The sequence below is a fragment of the Rissa tridactyla genome, chromosome 1 (genome assembly GCF_028500815.1).
Source record: "Rissa tridactyla isolate bRisTri1 chromosome 1, bRisTri1.patW.cur.20221130, whole genome shotgun sequence".
In the NCBI taxonomy this organism is placed as follows: domain Eukaryota; kingdom Metazoa; phylum Chordata; class Aves; order Charadriiformes; family Laridae; genus Rissa; species Rissa tridactyla.
Genome location: NC_071466.1, coordinates 26,810,730 through 26,829,028, shown reverse-complemented (window position 1 = coordinate 26,829,028; position 18,299 = coordinate 26,810,730). Strand labels below are relative to the sequence as shown.

Below are 18,299 nucleotides of genomic sequence, written 5' to 3'. Positions count from 1 at the left end.
CAGGAACCTTAAAGAGCAGCAGCATTTTGTACAAATGTTACATTTTAATTTCTTTGACATTTTCCCCTCGGTGATAATTATTCCCAGCAGCTTCTCACCATGGAACAAATGCCTGGCACTGCGACGGTTATTAAAAACCTGTAAACAGGCTCTGGAGGAAAGTGCCTGGAGTCACCTTGACAGGTTAGAGACAACCTGTCAAAGAAGTAAAAATAAATTGGATCTGGACCCCTGTTAAGCAGCTTCACAGACTTCGCAGAGGCAGAGGTTCAGGGGGATGTCATCAGCAAGTATTTGATGGGAGGGTGTAGATGAGACAAAGTCTTCTCAGTGGCGCCCAGTGACAGGAGAAGAGGCAACGGGCACAAACTGGAACACAGGGAAGTCATGGGCCTGCGTGCTGCCCAGACCAGGAGCTGGTGCTCCATGGGTTTTCTGCAGTAGGTGCACAGGTCCCCCAACACCGTATTTGCCAGAGCTGTGCTGAGGCTGCTGTTTGCATAAAGGTGTTCAAGAACCAGATGCGTAGTCTCAAGTGTGCCCTGTGTCCATTCCTTTTGACCTGCAAAGCCATAAATCACGGTGTAGCAAAGCCCAGGGAAGACGGCCTAGCAGAGCTATCAAAGTGACTGCTGCAGTATGCCCGCCCAAGAGGTTTGGCCCTGTGGATCAAAAAGGACAGAGCTTGCTTGGGATGCAGGGCACCCAGGATCTCAATCTTGACGGTGTGATGTACAGGGAAACAAAACGGGTCATCTGAACACCTCATTTGAAGGAAAAAGTAATACAGGAAAATCCCAAGCAAATACTGGCTAGGTGGAGAATGGATTGAGAGCAGCCCTCAGGAGAAGGACTTAGTGGTGTTGGTGGATGAGAAGCTCAACATGACCCGACAATGCACACTTGCAGTCCAGAAAGCCAACCGCATCCTGGGCTGCATCAAAAGGAGCATGGCCAGCAGGTCCAGGGAGGTGATTCTGCCCCTCTACTCCGCTCTGGTGAGACCCCACCTGGAGTACTGCATCCAGCTCTGGAGCCCCCAGCATTAAGAAGGACATGGACCTACTGGAGATCTCGAGTCCAGAGGAGGAGGGTCATGAAAATGATCAGAGGGCTGGAGCACCTTGTCTATGAAAACTCAGTAAGTACGGAGCAACCAATGCCTCCTGAGCAATAACCGAGCTTGCCCTGACACAGGCTGTTATTTCCTGGGTTTAGTGTTTCATCCTATATCACTTCTGTCAGCTAGGGAACAGTTAACTTACTTCAAGCAGGACCAGTGAGAGCTCTCCTAAAGATAGTCAAGAACATTACTAGGTCTTCGATCACAAAACGTCTCTCTCCCTCCTTCCTGAGGAAAACGCGCTGTGTTTCTTGCCATTCTGTGGGTTTTTGGGGAGCAGGTAGCAGATACTACCATGCAGCTGCCCTGTGAAGGCAGGTTGGGGTGCAGAGCTCACCTGGCCTGCAACTAGAGCTAACACCTGAGTTTCTGCTATGAGGACCTTGATGGGCTTCAATATAAACAGACTGACAGGCCTTCATCCAGAGGCTGTCCCAACTAGACTCCAATGAAGTGTCCAATGCATTGTCCAAAGCTCACATGGTCCATCCCCTTAGTCTTTGACCCTGGTCCACAACTGCTGCCCTTCAAAAGGAATTTTCAAAGGGTAGGGATGGCTGAGAACCTGAGCTGTAACCGTGGCTTTGTCAGGCGTTGGCTTCTTACTTCAGTATCTTTTCTTCCATTATTTAAATGCATTTGAGTACAAAGCCCACTTCATTATGGCTTTCCTGTGAAGAGAACGCAACTTAACACTTTGTCCCATGGCATCAATGAGCAACAGATGTTCCTACAAACTCACAGCTGTTTGAAATACATACAAGACAAGTGGGCACAAACGAACTGATGATGCACAATAATTTTGACAGCAGAAAATTTTCATCATTGGCTTTCTATTATGACAATTAGCAAATTGCTTACACTCTAGATTTTATACTTTTTTTGGTAAGTCTGTAAACTATTAACAACCTACTGCTATTTACTTGTTTGGAGCTGTTCTCTGTAACACCTAGGCTCTTAAGCCTTCAGACTTCCAAAAACATTGCTTTAAAAATGTATTTCTCACATAAATAGCTTAGCATTTATTTATTTAGCTTACAAAGCCAGCGTGCCTACAGATTTTTCCATAAAGACTGTTTCATGATACTCCATTGATGTAATTTCCTATCACTCTTCTTCATACCTTGCTTTCCCTAACAGTGCTTGCTTTCCCTAACAGTTCTTGCTTGCTTTGTGCATCCTTTTGGTTTCTGTATACATTTGCATAATGTCTACTTACCTTTTCACCCCTAAACGCATTATTTCTGTTGTATCTTTTCCCCCAGTGTTCAGAGCTAACCGGTCTACAGACACTCCACCAAAGCCGTTTCATTCCTGCCACCCAAATGCAGGTCCTAGTTAATCTCAGGAGACATCTTCTGTGGATTTCAATGGAGGCACTGCTGCTTCCTGACTTAACAGGGGCACAAAAAACCAAGTGTAAGTCAAGGGACGCGGCCAAGGCAGCTAGATGCAAACAGAGAGTTCACCTCTCTCTGCTTCCTCTAATCCCACGGGTCTCTTCCTGTAAACCACAGACTGAGACTTGAAAAGTGTGAGGAATTTTAATCTCGGATTGATTTAAATCATCGAGTAGTTAGTTACACGATGGCTACCACTGTAAGGCTGTGCATTAACAAAGCTAATCTTTATACATGCACACAACGTGAAACAAATTGAAACAGAAAAATTAACTACTTACAAATTGATACTGCATCTATTTTTTTGCTGAATGAAACGATTACTTAAGGATATCCTCTTCAATGTGACTGGGGAGGAATTGATTCTGCACTGCCAAGGGGGGTGTGCGCCCCTGGGTAGCGGGACGGCGAAGCGACCACGCTGTGGTGACACAGGACCAGGGAGCTACAGCTGCACCAGGCAGCATTAATGACAGAGACCCAAGTGCTCTTCGTTTCCTCAGTAAACGTATAATGAGGTGGCATCAGCAGAGAGGATTTTGCTCATTATTCTGAATTTCTCCTTTAGTTTCATATCAACAATAAGCAGAAACAATTCCACTGAAGCAAACTCAAATTTATTTATTATCAGGGAATCCAATGAACAAAAGCCTCCAGAGTGTTACGGTGGCGTAAAAAGCAAACCTCTTGCTACTTTTCCACGTTTTTTGGTAATGAAGTGGCATTACAGGCTTTAGAGACACTTCACAGTTGTCTGTTATAGAAACACTTACCCTAAAATTCTAAATTTTTTTCTAAAATAGATTGGCATCCTGGGCCTCTGACTGAGACATATTCTAGTTCCAGCCATGACGACAGAAGTTATAAACCATGAGAAACTAAGGAACTGAAAATAAAGTCATTCTGACCCCTCCCTCCAGCCAGCAGTCATTATTGCTGGTGTTAGGGCAAAGTTGTGCTGCATGAAAAGGAAGTTTCCCAGCTGGGAAGCTCCCTCAGAGTCCTGCCCGTTTCCCTTCTCACAAAGGAAGAGGCAAAGGTCAGTTCCTTTTGGCTCCCTCCATGCCTGGGCCATCTGCAGATGGAGGGAAATAAAAACGGATTCACAGCCGTCATTCTCACCTGTGATCAAATGTGGGATCCAAATACTTCATCTCTCATCATTTATGTATCCTGCTATACTGAAGGCACAATTTCAAGATTTTTTTTGGCTCCTGAAAGCAGATAAACCAACCAACCAACCATGTTATCAAGAGAATGCCATGAAATAAATATCTTAATACATGGTAATTTTCTATATTATAAACATAAAAACCAGCCTGTCAATAATGATTCCCAGAATTTCTTTTTCACACCATGGTTATGGAATGTCCCAGAAAAGGGAACTTCAAGCAGTCGGTCAATTTTGCAGTCCTGTTTTAATCTGCCTGTTACTAAAGTGAGTTGTGAACTCCCCTTCTCTTGCTTTGCTTTCACATTACACCATTTATAATCCCCTTGATTTTCCTTAGAAACATTAGTACTTTTCAGGCTCATTAACGCGCAATTTTGTCTTTGGGTTTCAGCTAGTAACAGCCTTGCTGAGTCTTCTAAAACTAAATTCAATATAGAATGCTTCACATCTTGTTTTCAGAAACTCTCTGGGACCCTCTGCTTGAAAAAAAATCTTACGTTTTTTAGTTCATGGAATAAAACGTCACTTTTGTCATGCTGCTGCTAGGGTTGTGTATCATTAGTTATGTCTCAAAAGTCAGAGTTTTGGGGGCAGAAAATACTTGAGTAAATTACTGCTTCAGTGCTTTCGAAACTATGAAGATGGGAATCAGAAGTCTGATGCTTCTTAATAAAAATCTTTGCAGTAAAACCCAGAGCTAATGGCAAGAGAAAAGAATGTTAAGACAACTACTACATTTCTAAGACCAGAAGTAAAAGTCCCAGTAAGCAAGCAAGGAACGAGTCAATGGCTCCCAATCTCTAAACAAGACAGAAGGCTGCAAGCGCAACACAGCGTGGACCCGAAGATAATTGTCTTTGCCTGACTTACTCTGCCTCCACAGGGCCCGAGGAGACGTGGAAGACCAACGCTTTGAAGTTGGAAGTGGTGGGACTACCTTTGGAGAATTTGATGATGACACACATTTTGTGACAGCATCAAGATTCCCGATCGCATGTGAAGTCCACTGCAAACGCATTTTTCATTTGCACAAAACTTGACACTTGAAAATTAACCTAAGCTGGGGAAGCAGAATATGAAAAAAAAAAATAAAAACGTTTAAGCTGATCACAGAATACCATTCAGATGATAAAACTGTAACACGGGCGCTTAAATAATCCTGTACTCAGTTTGCAAAGAGGAAGAAGGCACAAAAGGTCAAAGGAGAATGCTTTTATTTAGCTTTCAGCTCTCACAGTTCTAAACAGTAAACATAATTAACAATTCACCCATGGTGCCAGAGAACATAGTCCTGGTATCAGTAAAATGTCTACTGTTTAAGGCACTGATAGTGGGAAGGGAAAAGACATAACATGGATTGCTCCTATTTAATCAGAATTCGAATCTATTATGTGCTTGCTATTCAAATGCTTAAAATTCCACAAGCGACATTCACAAACAAATGTTTATACGGCTTCAGTCATTACTGAAACAGGAATCCGTGGCTCCCCTACTTCGACTTAAGAGCAAGTGTTGCATTACTTTGGAGTGGAATCAATTTTTAACCTACTCAAAGAAAACAAAACACAAATTACTTCAGCAGTATGGCTTTAAGACCCTGTATTTGGTTAAGATATAGCAAGCGAAGTTAAATAACAGGATACAAGTGCCATATACTGTCATCTTAAAAGGAGCAGTTTTACAGTATAAAAATTAGTTTAGAACATACTAAAGCCAGGTTTTGTACAAACATCTTTACAAAAATTAATTACTCAAAGAAAAAAAAAAAAACAAGAACATTTTAAATATGAATCACTCTTTACAAGTTGTATGCATAAAATTACTTATCTTGATGATATAAATTAGGAATACTACAAAGTTTTTAAAGCTGGCATCCGTATACTATTGAAATGCACACATCAGAAGTACTGAAGTGTTAGTTCTGCAAAAATCCTTAAGAGCCACATTTATTCTTGCCAAATAGATACACAGTGACTCAGGTTTCTAAAGGAGCCACAGTGACCTCCCGTGGCCACTTAAGAAATCCTTGTCCTAAACCTTTTTTTCGATTTTGAGCGCGACATTCCTCACAAATGCTGATAAACTTACAAGGTGCAACAGTGGTTCACGCTTGGCCCATCCACCCCAGGAAACCACAATATTTCTATTTGAAATGAGTATGAAGAACACAGCCTTCACACAATCTAGTTCCTGGGCACAGAAACAAAGTCATGTCTCCTCTCTGATTTCTCAAGAACCTGTTCCAGAACAGTTTAGGGAACTGTTTTCTGTAGGTCAATGAGAGGTGATGCTCAATAGATGTTCAACACATGTTCAATATTAGGCTCCCAAATGCACCACTTCAGCTTTTGAGAGAACAAAGGAAGGAAAGGTAAATTGATGGTGTCTGACTCAAAGTCCAAACCAGAACACAGTTGTATGAGACATTTTAAATGTGTGTCAAATTGATTGGTATAGAAAGCCCAAAAACATTTTAGAAAGAAACCAAGTGTAACGAAGAATCTGTAAGTCCGTTAGGTGCCTTCTTCCATTGCTCTGAAGGAATGCAACAAGCAGGAACAAAACATTGTCTTCTCTGTCATAAACACGTGAACAATGTGAGAACACCACAAAAATTACAGTAGTGACTGTCTCATCTGCAGTACATTAATCAACACTTAAATTCTTCTACTGCTTATAAATCCTCTCTGTTATACCCAACTTTCTTTCCATTAAGCAACTCTTCTGTGTTCGGTGCCAGCCATGTGAAATACACCTTCACTGGATCAATATTCCAATGCTTGTGAAATGATACTGGAATTTGGTGAGAAAGGTAGCCTTTTGGGTAGTCCATTGGCCGCGCCTAGGATGGAAGAATAAACCAAAACCACTAGTACTCAGTGACGAAGAATAATTTCAAAACAGGAACGTATCACCATTCAACGACCTCCGTATCTTAACAAAGCAACACGGCATTGACAAAACATACAAGATGGTAACAAAGGGGTTTTTTTACATCATTCTGGATTTAGATCTTAAATTTACGCTGCAGTCATCATGCTATGAAGTACACTGATATTAAATATGCCCTGTTTCTCAGCATGAAATGGTCACCATCTATGAAAACAAGTGTAATGACAAATTGATTTTAAGTAATATACCCTTGCTCCTCCTCTTAATGAGAGCTGCCAGCATTCCGGGTGTGATTATAGTTTCCTAATAAGGCCATAAGCAACCCAGATATATGAAGTTTTATCATGGGGAAACGTTACCGAATCAAACAGGAAATAATGTGGTGCCAGAAAACTGCACTGTTATTCTTTATAAGGTGATATCAAAAAGAGACAGAATTACAACACAGCCACATGATGCAGCTGACTTCTTAAGGAACGAAGCATGTTTCATTTCCTCTGACAGTTTAGTGGCATGTAAGTGCATCCTTATATAAAAAAGCCCCACCTGTAGCGGTCCCTGGTAAAATAACTAGATTTCGCCATTGTAAATAGAGTTTTTGTAAAGAGAAATGCATGAAAGGCACACATTTGTTTTTTTCTAGATGTAAAACATAAGAAGAAAATTGAGCGATTGGGATACCGAATCATCACTGAATCAGTTACTAACCTGGGCTAGTAACTGATTTAATAACTGCACACTTCACCTACTTACGGCGGTATTTATGAACTCTACCTGCTGCATTCCTCACACAGTTCTGTATACAATCCAGTCATAAAATTAGGCAACAGAATTTGACATTAAGAAATTTAAATATGTGTTGCTGTTCTCGGTTTTTTTTATTTTGATATTTAAACCACAGAGTGTTAATTTTTAAAAATTCCACTGGAGAAATCAAAAGGGAGCCTCTCTCTCTCAAGACTTCTAAAAAAAACTTTAATGAACATCTAGGTTTCAAAAACCTGAATAATTTAATTTGGATTAAATTAAATAATAATTTGGATTTTAATTTGGATTAAATTAAATAATAATTTGGATAGATTAATTTTGGATAGATTTAATTTGGATAGGGTTGTGATCAGCGGCACAGAGTCCAGTTGGAGGCCTGTAACGAATGGTGTCCCTCAGGGGTCAATACTTGGACCAATTTTGTTCAATATATTCATTAATGACCTAGATGAGGGGACAGAGTGTATCCCCAGCAAGTTTGCTGATGGTACCAAGCTGGGAGGGGTGGCCGACACTCCAGAGGGCCGTGCTGCCATCCAGCGTGACCTGGACAGGCTGGAGAGCTGGGCAGAGAAGAACCAAATGAGGTTCAACAAAAGCAAGTGTAGGGTCCTGCACCTGGGAAGGAAGAATGCCAAACACCAGTATAGGTTAGGGGCGGACATGCTGGGAAGCAGCTCTGAGGAGAAGGACCTGGGGGTCCTGGTAGACAGTAAATTATCCATGAGCCAGCAGTGCGCCCTTGTCGCCAAGAAGGCCAATGGCATCCTGGGCTGCATAGGGAAGACTGTGGCCAGTAGGTCGAGGGAGGTCATTCTCCCCCTCTACTCTGCACTGGTGAGGCCACAACTGGAGTACTGTGTCCAGTTTTGGGCTCCCCAGTTCAAGAGGGACAGGGAACTACTGGAGAGAGTCCAGCGAAGGGCAACAAAGATGATTATGGGACTGGAGCACCTCCCTTATGAGGAAAGGCTGAAAGAGCTGGGACTCTTTAGCCTGGAGAAGAGAAGGTTGAGGGGGGACCTGATTAATGTTTACAAGTATCTAAAGGGTGGGTTTAAGGAGGACGGAGCCAGGCTCTTTTCAATGGTTCCCAGCGACAGGACAAGGGGCAATGGGCACAAGCTGGAACATAGGAAGTTCCGTTCAAATACACGGAAAAACTTCTTTACAGTGAGGGTGACAGAGCACTGGAACAGGCTGCCCAGGGAGGTTGTGGAGTCCCCTTCTCTGGAGATTTTCAAGACCCGCCTGGATACAGCCCTGAGGGATGTGCTCTAGGCAATCCTGCTCTAGCAGGGGAGTTGGACTAGATGATCTCTAGAGGTCCCTTCCAACTCTGAAGATTCCGTGATTCCGTGATAGAGATAGTTTTTAGATATCTGAGACCAAAGATTTTTGCTGTTTGAAAACCAAACAGCTTTTTATTGAGCTATAGACAAAATTTTTGTGTTTTGGTAATTCTAAAAGAATGAGATCTGCTCTAATAACTACAATTTTTTATTACATTGCTCTCTAAGAATCATACTGCTTTATAGGTGGTTGACCTTAAGATATAAATTCCCTGAATTTCTTCATTCTTAAATTTTGCAGAATCTATTATTGTAAACTTTGCATTTTTATTTTGGTGCTGGAATTTGTACTTGGTATTCCACAAAAGCCAAATATGTTGCTCTTGCCCAGATTTTATATTTTAAGATATGGGAAGGTTCCTGTTCTCTTTAAGTCTCGTCATGTCAAAAGCCTCTGGGACAGGTTACAGAACACTTATCTACCTTAGCATGAGGCAAACAGGAGACCAGTAAGAACCAGCAAACACTGTTTAATCACAGACACTCTAAGGACGAAGACATCTTTGCTTCTGTTTCATAATATATACTCAGTACAACTTTGGATTCATGTACTTCAAGGAACATTGTACATCACAATATTTCAGTGAAGTCTTTAAAAAATGATCTTCTGGTTTTCTCATTTTTAAATATTTGTTGCATAATAGTGGAATCATAGAATAGTAGTTTTCCCCCTGGGGTTAATTTTCGTTCAAGGTATGTTGAATTAGAATTTGTTATAAGCAGCAGTAAAGATGAATTACAGTTCAAGTGTAACTTTCTATGCGGAAAATCAAACTGCTAGGATTTCACTTTCAAAGTGATTCAGTACCAAATGCACACCATTAAGGACTACAACAAAGTGCTTTGTTTTGTTGTATAAGGGCTGTTCCTACAAATCTATAAAATGAGTTCTGTTCTTTCCAACTCTCCTTTAAGTAATGTTTATTTTTTTTAAAAAACACCTGTGCAAGCACAAGCTATTTAATAAGTCTGTTGATTTTATAAGACGCATTACTTGCTTCCTTTCATACTTATGCTGAAAAGAGTAAGCAATGATAAACAAAACAGGAAAGTAAACAAATAGGATTTTTTTTTAGATGGAGAAGGAACTAAAATATTGAATAGTGCATTCTCAGTCTTCCCATTTCTCTAAATAATAATCAGAAAGAAAATTTTAATATAGGAAAAATGGATAATTTAAATAGCAAACACCTCCGCTCCCCGACAGCTGCTTTTAGTTACACGGCAATTTACTGGTTTACAAGTAGCCTATTATCTTAATCTCAGCTCATATTCAGATACATAGGTCTTCCCAGTTTTCAAACGAGATTAACACCTAAAAAACATCAAACACTACACTGATGTAAAGGCTGATTTTTTTTTATTTTTTTTTTAAATGTACTGTTTGGGAAAAATCATAAGTCCTTCTTCTCTTTGATGCCATGGGAGGAAGGTAAAGTGTTTATTTGGTTTACAAGGCAGCAAATCTCTCTGGGACTCAATGCATTGTGTCTTCCACTGTGACGCTGCGGTTAGACTGTCAAATATTCTGGAAGACAGAAACAAGATTCAAACCTATTCCAACCCACTTCTCCCAAACCGGAGAATATACTCACAAGAAAATTATGTTTTGTGACCTCTTTTTCCCTTGTGCTAGCACAGGGCAATTTACCATACTTATACTGTTCTTCAGAATCCACCAAAAAAAGCAACAGTTTTAGGAACACTTTTAAATTTTGTATCTTTGCTAATGAGATATTTCAGAATAGTAAACACTGAATCGATAGAAAAATTGGATAAGTAGAGAAGACAAATTCACTGAAAATTTCACAGTCAGTGCTCCATTACCTGAAGAAAAAACTACTGTTGTGTGGTTTGTTTTTTTTCTTTTCTTAGAGGACATATCACAAGTACTCAAAGCATGTGGCTCCTAATTCTATTTGTTTTTCCAAGTTCCCACCTCTGACTGCATTTTTTATAAAATGTAGTCATAGGGTAACTGAAATATCTTATAAACTACTAAAGCGTTGCAGTAATACACTTTTGGTTATATTTTTGTTTTCTTGATCGAACTTGCTCTGGAGAGAAATATGGTATAGCAGCAGCATCTTTGTTATAGTTATTACACATTGGTCGAGTTTGCAATATTTATGAGTCCTTTTTTATGTGTACACTTAAAAGAATAAAATATATTTTAAATACTAGTAAAAGTAAATTTCTGACCTGATGAAAAAGCGGACTGTGTGTTATAGGGATTCCTAAACCACTGAAACACATCCCAAGGACCATATCATCAGGCGCGTCCATGCTGTAACACCGGCATTTACTAGCGAGTAGTTTCTGAACAGCTATTCTGCTGAAAACCATCCTGAATAAAAAAAGCAAATGAAACATATAAGACAATAACTACTAAAGAAGCCAAGTGACTGTAATTAATAAATATTGCTAAATGATACAAAATTGCAAGACAAAATGCAGCCCTCTTGTACAATATATCTGAAACTTCAGAATTTGAGAAGTCAGTACTGACAAGTAGTGTAAGAGGCATTTTCTGAAAGATAATTACTTTATGTAATGAAAATTAATTACACCAATTATGACAATTTTTGTTATTACAACAATTACTTAGCTAGTCACCATTTTTGCTGCAGCTAATTCCTCATAAATTTGCCCAGGACTTCAAAGGGATATTCTCCTCTATCTTACTCGAATGTATTATCCAGTCAGTTATCGGGTAGCAATTAAATGAAAAGAACTCTAAACCTGAACTGTCATTCCTTGAATCCTCTATTATACAGAGTTGTCTCCCTAAGTCAAAAACGTTCCTTTAAGCCACTGCAAGACTCTTCTGTTGATCCTAACTGTCCTGCTCATCTAAATACTAAGCACAGCCTGGAGCTGTTAGATTGTTATCACTAAAATAAGCATTCAATAGACCAGAAACACGAGGATGTCTTAAATTCAACAGCTGCGGGAATATACTCTTGCCTAGTATTCCACAGCTGCCTTTTCTCAGGTTACATCACCCACCCAGCCTGATCAGAATATAGGGTACTCTAGCTACTACAAGTTCTACTAGAAAGATTCACGCTCTAAAATTGCTACATGGCCCCATAAGTTCATTCACTATATGACAATCCTTCACTTGACACTGGGACGTGGCAAAACCTCTACAGATACAGAATGCTAAGACAAAAAGCCTGACCTGAGAATATTGTCAGAATGAAGTTGTAAAATACCCCATAATTATTACTGAAATTTTTAAGACTGCATGGATCATAAAAAGAAAAAAAAAAAAAAGAGTTGAGACTTGTGGCCAGCATGTGTTGCTACACAGAAGGTGTGACGTGAATTGCACACATTTGGGGACGATACTTGCTAGTTGATTACCTGGACTGTGTCCTTTCAGTTATATAGAATTCTTTGCTTACAACGAACCTTCCCAAAATCAGGGTATGGAGCAAAATGGATGATCTGTGTCTCTATCTGCTCAAACCTGAGAATGAAAATAACCCCCAAACTTCCACGTCTAGATGACAGAATAGAAACTAAGTGATAAACACTAATAATATATAGAATTATCAGACTGATAACCAACAAACATACCAGCGTCAGTAAAAGGTTTGTTTCTTAACTCAAGCATAAACCCTACTTAAGTAAGATCTTATGCGACTATGCAAAACAATGAGAACGACAGTCAATTGATTTTTACTTATTCATGGATGAATAAGAATCTAGTAAGTTATTATAGGCACTACTTTTCACAGAGTGAGACACTAAGGACATTCAGATGTCCACACTACTTGCTTTAGACACACAAGATGGGTCACACAAGATCAGTCTTAAGATTGTTCTGATTGCAGTATGAGCCAACCTGAAAGTTTATAGACATGATAATTTAAACCAAATTTTGCATACAATCACAGCGACCCCTTTGTCTCATGCATGAGATCAACCCACAGTGATCTCTTTCTATGAGACACTATTTCCCAAGACATCAAACTCCTTGCTCAGCCACCTCTCCATAAATCATCGCATGAAGTTCAAAACCAGAAGGAGAATCATGAACAGTTTTCTCCATGCTAGGACAAAGAAAGAGAACAGGAAAGAATATTCTCATTGCTGCAATTTGTATCACTAGGTGTGCTGCTTTGGGTTCTCCTGCAAATTCCACAACAGTTCAGATCACAAACGTATTTTTTTAAGCAACTATCCCAATTGTCTCTGCTTCCTACACTTTGAATCACACTGTAAGACGGTCTCTGAGTATGCAGAATGAATTCTATCAGTTGGAACAAGGCTGCATGACATGCACCAGGAGAACATGTGGTGCAGATAACTGGTAACAGGCACTCAATTCATAGGACCAGTCAAGCCAAAAAGACCTCTCTGAAATATGCATGGTCTTTGTCACCAACTGCTTTGCTCTACAAATCTGTTCCCAAAAGGCTGCACAACTTCTTACTAGTTAGGACGTTTTCAGTCTTTGAGCATCACCACATCTTAATTGCACTAGGAAACATCACTGTTTCTGTTGAAACTGATTTGTGTTGTAACTCAAAACATTTGCATTCAGAGCAGGGGCTGATGTAGATCTCAGCAGGAGTTTAAATAAATTACCCTCCTCCGCCAGTGATATAACTGTATCCTCCTGTTCCCAAGCCGTAACCGTAACGCTCTCCAAGAAATACTGGTTCACTTGGGTCATAGCAGCTGAGTAATTTTCGGAGTCTGAAAATACTGTAATATGAAAATCCATTAAAAAAATAATCATGTAGACATTTATTTCAAAAACAGACGTTGCTAGCCTAAACTGCATTCAGGTAAATAGCAGAAAAATAATAGGAGAAATTCAGAAATTCTACAAAAAGCAGAGATACAAACTTTTAAACAGAAATTTATGATGGGTTATTTACTATGAGATGTGATTAATGAATTTGGTCAAATAATAAATCAATTAGCTTAAAATATTTTTCTGAAGAAGGAAGTACAGTTTCTCAGCAAAACCGTCTCATCTCAGAGAAAACATGAAATTGTTTTTTCCAAACAATGGTAAAATCTTTGCAAGTGATCTTTTCTTACCAGGAAATGAAAACAAAAAGGTAGATTTAGTTATACAAATACTGCTTTATCTACAATTATAGCCTCTTCCAAATTCTTACTCTGATACATGATTTAATGTAAAATGTCGCCTTGAGCACTTACTCTCATATTCATGACCATGTGACCCTGCTGCTTGATCATTGTGCCTTATTTCGCTTATATTTTCACAGCGTCAGTTTTCATGTGAATGGGACCTAATTTTCTAATAAAGGCAAGTCCCCGGACACCGTTCTGAGTGGCTCTGACAACTGACCCTAGCGTATGGAACCTTCCTTCTGGCACACTTATGTGAGGAATACGTCTTAGAACGTGTATCAGCAAACGACTAAACCCAATCATCTCAGATATACTTACAGTGAAGAATCATGATGAGCAATCATATTCCGACTATATGATTGCATAATAACACTAATATGCATAGTTTTTATCAAGTTACTAGATTATATTGTTTTTAATGTAAGTCAGGGAATGCTGAAGGAAAGTGACAATTTTTTTCCTTAGAGGTATATAAATCTATACAACTAATAAAGCGGATGTATCTCTTTAATACAGAGGAAGAGATGAATATTGCTAAAAATCCTATCAATATGAACAGTGGTAATTCCTGAAGTATTGCAGTATTTACCTTATCAGTGTGTCATCATCCACTATGACTAACCAAGGAGTTCTGGGAGAGCTATGATTCAAAAACCTTTCCAAAATGGCAAAAGTTTTCCCACAGTGACCTAAAGGAAGAGAAGTAACAGAATATATACATTTAAATAAAACGAGATTTTGGAATAAACAATTACTCAAGAATTAAATAAGTATTCTACTGCACTAGGCAAAACATTTTGGAAATGACTGGCAACATATTTGAGATGCAAGTTTAAATTACATCCTTTAGAAAAAACCCTAAAAAGCCTTTTCAGAAAAAAACCTAAAATTATTAAACTCATGGAAGCCATGAGCCTTTTTTCTATTCAAACACAAAGTACGTTACTTTAAAACCACATTATTTGTCATTAAAACATCTTCCAATCTTAACATTTAGTTTTTGTGCTTAAATCAAGACATACTAGGCACAAGTATATAATATTTGAATACCATACGGCGGGTAGTTTATGCTCAGTAACCAGCCAGCACTGTCCCAGGTCTTTTTGACATAAAGCTATGACTTCTGCTACTATTGACAATCTTGAGTCAAGATCATCAAGAACTCAAGAGTTATTACTCCTACCCAGAGCAATAACACCAATTTTTGTCTCTTGGAACGTATCGGTGTACCATGCTTTCATACTCACAGTATTTAGTTTTCTACTAAAAAGAATATTGTACCTACATAGGTGAACTGTACTCTCCATCTGTTTCCTGTGTGGCAAAAGCATTTTATTTTTAGCTTAGGCTGCACAAATGTGCTATCGAAATACAGAATTTCTAAATTATATGCTATGCATGAAATATACGTATCATCCATAAAACTTAGCATCTTTAGACAGTTATTTGAGCAAAACTGACAACAACAGCCAATAGCTCACCTCTGTCAGTATTAGGTACGCCTAAATCTATAGTAGGAATGGAGATGTCTGCATAATCGCTGTAGTATTCAATAAGGGCAGCTTCTCTTTCCCAAGTCTGCTTTACAACTGGTACTGCAAAACAACCGTTGACATTGAAACATAAGTCAATTGTTTAAAATAAGTACCTGATCGAAACATTTATGCACCTTGTTAACTGGACATATTCCTTCTCTTGGTAATGAAAACGCCGTTTCAAAGACAGCATCATGGCTCTAAACGTTCATTCTTTTTCCTTTGCTACAATATTTAGAGAGAAACAATTTCACATTTTTATGAAAGCCTGTCAGGGCAGTTCTATTTAGATAGTAATAAATTTTCTTTTAAAATATGACTACAGTTTCATCCATATTGCATTGAAAAATGTGATGTTTACATTTATGCTAAGCAAAGTATGGAATTCATTACTTTTACACTTGCCACGGTGGACTTTATAGCACACATCAGCATCAACACTATCAGAGATCTATCATTCTTCCAGTATTGAAACTGCCGCATTTTAAAAACAGCAAACCTAACTGTACAGCATGTAAAATATTCTGAATCAGAAACAGACCAAACGCACCTGCTGAAATATCCACTTGTGTTATATACGTCATACCTGACACCACGTTAATGCTCAAAAACACCTGTGTCTGGAAACACACTCACAGAGGGACATTTATAAATATCATACAACGAATTTTTAGCCCCCAATGGAGATTCTTTTCAAAGAAGGACTGTTTAATGTTTCTCTGCAAGAACAATCCTTTTCTTATTAGTTTGCCATTTGACATTAACATTTAAAATTGATCATACAAAATTCTAATAATGATGCTAAAAATCTTTAACTTGTATCAAGAAGTGAATAAATTATTGGTAACACAAACAAAAGCCGAACACCTGCGGGGTGTTTAGAAGAGAATGATCAGATTAAAATCAATGATTTTTTTCCATTTTAAAAACTAAACGGTCAGGACTTAGATGAACAATGACTCTGAAACACGATGCATTCTCTGCTATCATTGTTTGTCCGCTTTATGTTCTTTGACACCATCCAGTAGGTCTCATTAGTAGTAGCTATCTCTTCAAATGGAGGAAGTATTAACGTAATTCCCATTGTTGCTGTGTAACTCTGATGCTTGTGAACAACTCGTTTTAGCCCCTTGCTGGAATCATCCATCACCTAACTTGGTGTTTGCTGCCTACCTACTCGGTCACTTCCCTCTACTCTGACCACAGAGACTTGTAGGATTTATTATACTCGACTGACCAACAGTCAGTTTGATAAGACTAAAATGAACTGAATGGTGAATGTTAGGATAGAGTAGTAACAACTCAGTGCACTAATGGAAAGGGTTTATTATTTGGAAAAAATATAATTCCACTTCTGTAGCATTGTGCAATGGATGATACTGCTTTTAAAAGTTTTAGTCACTTAAACCTGCTCTCAAATTTTTGCATTATAAAATCCAAAGGGAATTATGTACAAAAGATATGTTCATACATGACAGTGGAGTTTTGAAATGCAAAGCCAGGAATCTCACAATACATTAACTCCTATGTACTAAAAAGTCACGTTACATCATGAAACAACTGCATAATCATGCATTTATTGACAGAGAATGCCATGTAAACTTATTTTTTTCCAAGTAGAATAAAAGACCCAAATAGGCAGGAAATTATTTTCTTATTTTGTGGAAATGTTCTATTTCAAAAGTGTTTCTCAGAAGAACAAAACCAGAAAGCTTTCAGAAAGGCCCTAATACAGAAATGTCACAGATATACAAAACGCTTCCAATGTTCACCTGGCAGAAGAGACACACCTGTAAAGGCTGTTCCACCTTTCTCCAGCCAAGGACCTCAACCTCACTAGGGTGCTTTAATGTACAGAACTATTTGCTATTACAGACTGAGCCTCTCAATTTCTTCAGTGGAGTCTCACTTTTTTGCATAAATGAAAAAAGTTCACTGAAGCAGGGATCAGAGCTTCACCTCAGTTCAGTGGTCTAAAAAGGGGGTTACTACCCAAAGTGTCTTTCTCTTTCCTTGCTTGTTTTGATGTTAAGTGCCACCATTCAGGCTAATGCCTCTTGTAAACTGAATCCCGTAACACTTTGTAATTTCTACAAAACTCATATGTTCCAAAGAAAGAACAACTACTTGAAATTTCTGACTAGCTACTGATGCAAATATTTATCCGTATGTATTAATACTTGTGATCACACCAAAAGTTTTAATACTGCACTAAAGAGATGTTTATAGAAGGTCAGCTCTACGTTCTTAATTATATTTCATTTATGCTACTTCTAGAACCTCGATGCATGTTTGCAGTCTTGAAATTTTCTTATATAACCATATACGGTATGTGTAAAGCGGAGATTTGTACCTGAAGTAAATTCTTAAGTAAAATTTATCTGCTTTTGCACATTCAATTCCAATCCTTAATGTCGCACTAATGTAGTTTTTGGCATACAATAAAAAATGACTTACCAGGTAAAAGGAGCTCTCTGAAGCTGGCATCCATTAATCTTTCAAAATCTTGAGTAAGATTATCCTCTACTGCATAACACTGGAAGCTGTGAGGAAAGTTCAAGAATTTTCCTCAGTCTTCAACAAGTGTTTCTTGTGTTTACACTATCTTTTTGAAGACTTACATTCTTTTCTGACTTTCTAGGTTTGGGTTTTTTTGGTTTTAATTTTGATGTAAGAAAATAAACATGGATCCAGAAAGGAGAACTCTTCAGTGAACTCCAATTACAGGCCAGTCAATTTTTTCTGTCAAAAAGCTACTTTAAAGACCACCTAACAATGAGGTGATTAAAATACTAGAAATGTGCCTTCATTAAGTGCAGTAACATTAAGAAAAAAAAAAATCCATAAATCTTATTTTAAAGAAAAAAAATCAGCAACTGACAAATAGTCTAAATTTAGAAGTGACAGAATCTACAGTTTTGGATGCATTACCAAAGG

At 38.5% G+C, this 18,299-nt stretch overlaps 1 protein-coding gene across 4 annotated transcripts in view; it reads right to left on the bottom strand.

The window, feature by feature from the left end:
* Positions 1-1,546: 1,546 nt before the first annotated feature.
* The window catches only part of B3GLCT (beta 3-glucosyltransferase), a 68,364-nt gene continuing 51,611 nt past the window's right edge, over positions 1,547-18,299 (bottom strand). The window contains exons 11-18 of one of the 4 annotated variants that reach the window (XR_008469112.1): positions 15,309-15,422; positions 14,417-14,516; positions 13,309-13,428; positions 10,912-11,056; positions 4,564-6,539; positions 3,646-3,734; positions 2,343-2,516; positions 1,547-1,794 (exon numbers count right to left, since the gene is read on the bottom strand). Coding sequence is in view for 1 of the 4 variants with exons in the window: in XM_054219363.1 (XP_054075338.1) it covers positions 6,372-6,539; positions 10,912-11,056; positions 13,309-13,428; positions 14,417-14,516; positions 15,309-15,422 (647 nt within the window). In the remaining 3 variants the exon portion in view is untranslated. Of the gene's footprint in view, positions 1,795-2,342; positions 2,517-3,645; positions 3,735-4,174; positions 6,540-10,911; positions 11,057-13,308; positions 13,429-14,416; positions 14,517-15,308; positions 15,423-18,299 lie in introns of those variants that run through there. The other 3 variants (XR_008469107.1, XR_008469108.1, XM_054219363.1) reach the window with 3 other exon arrangements.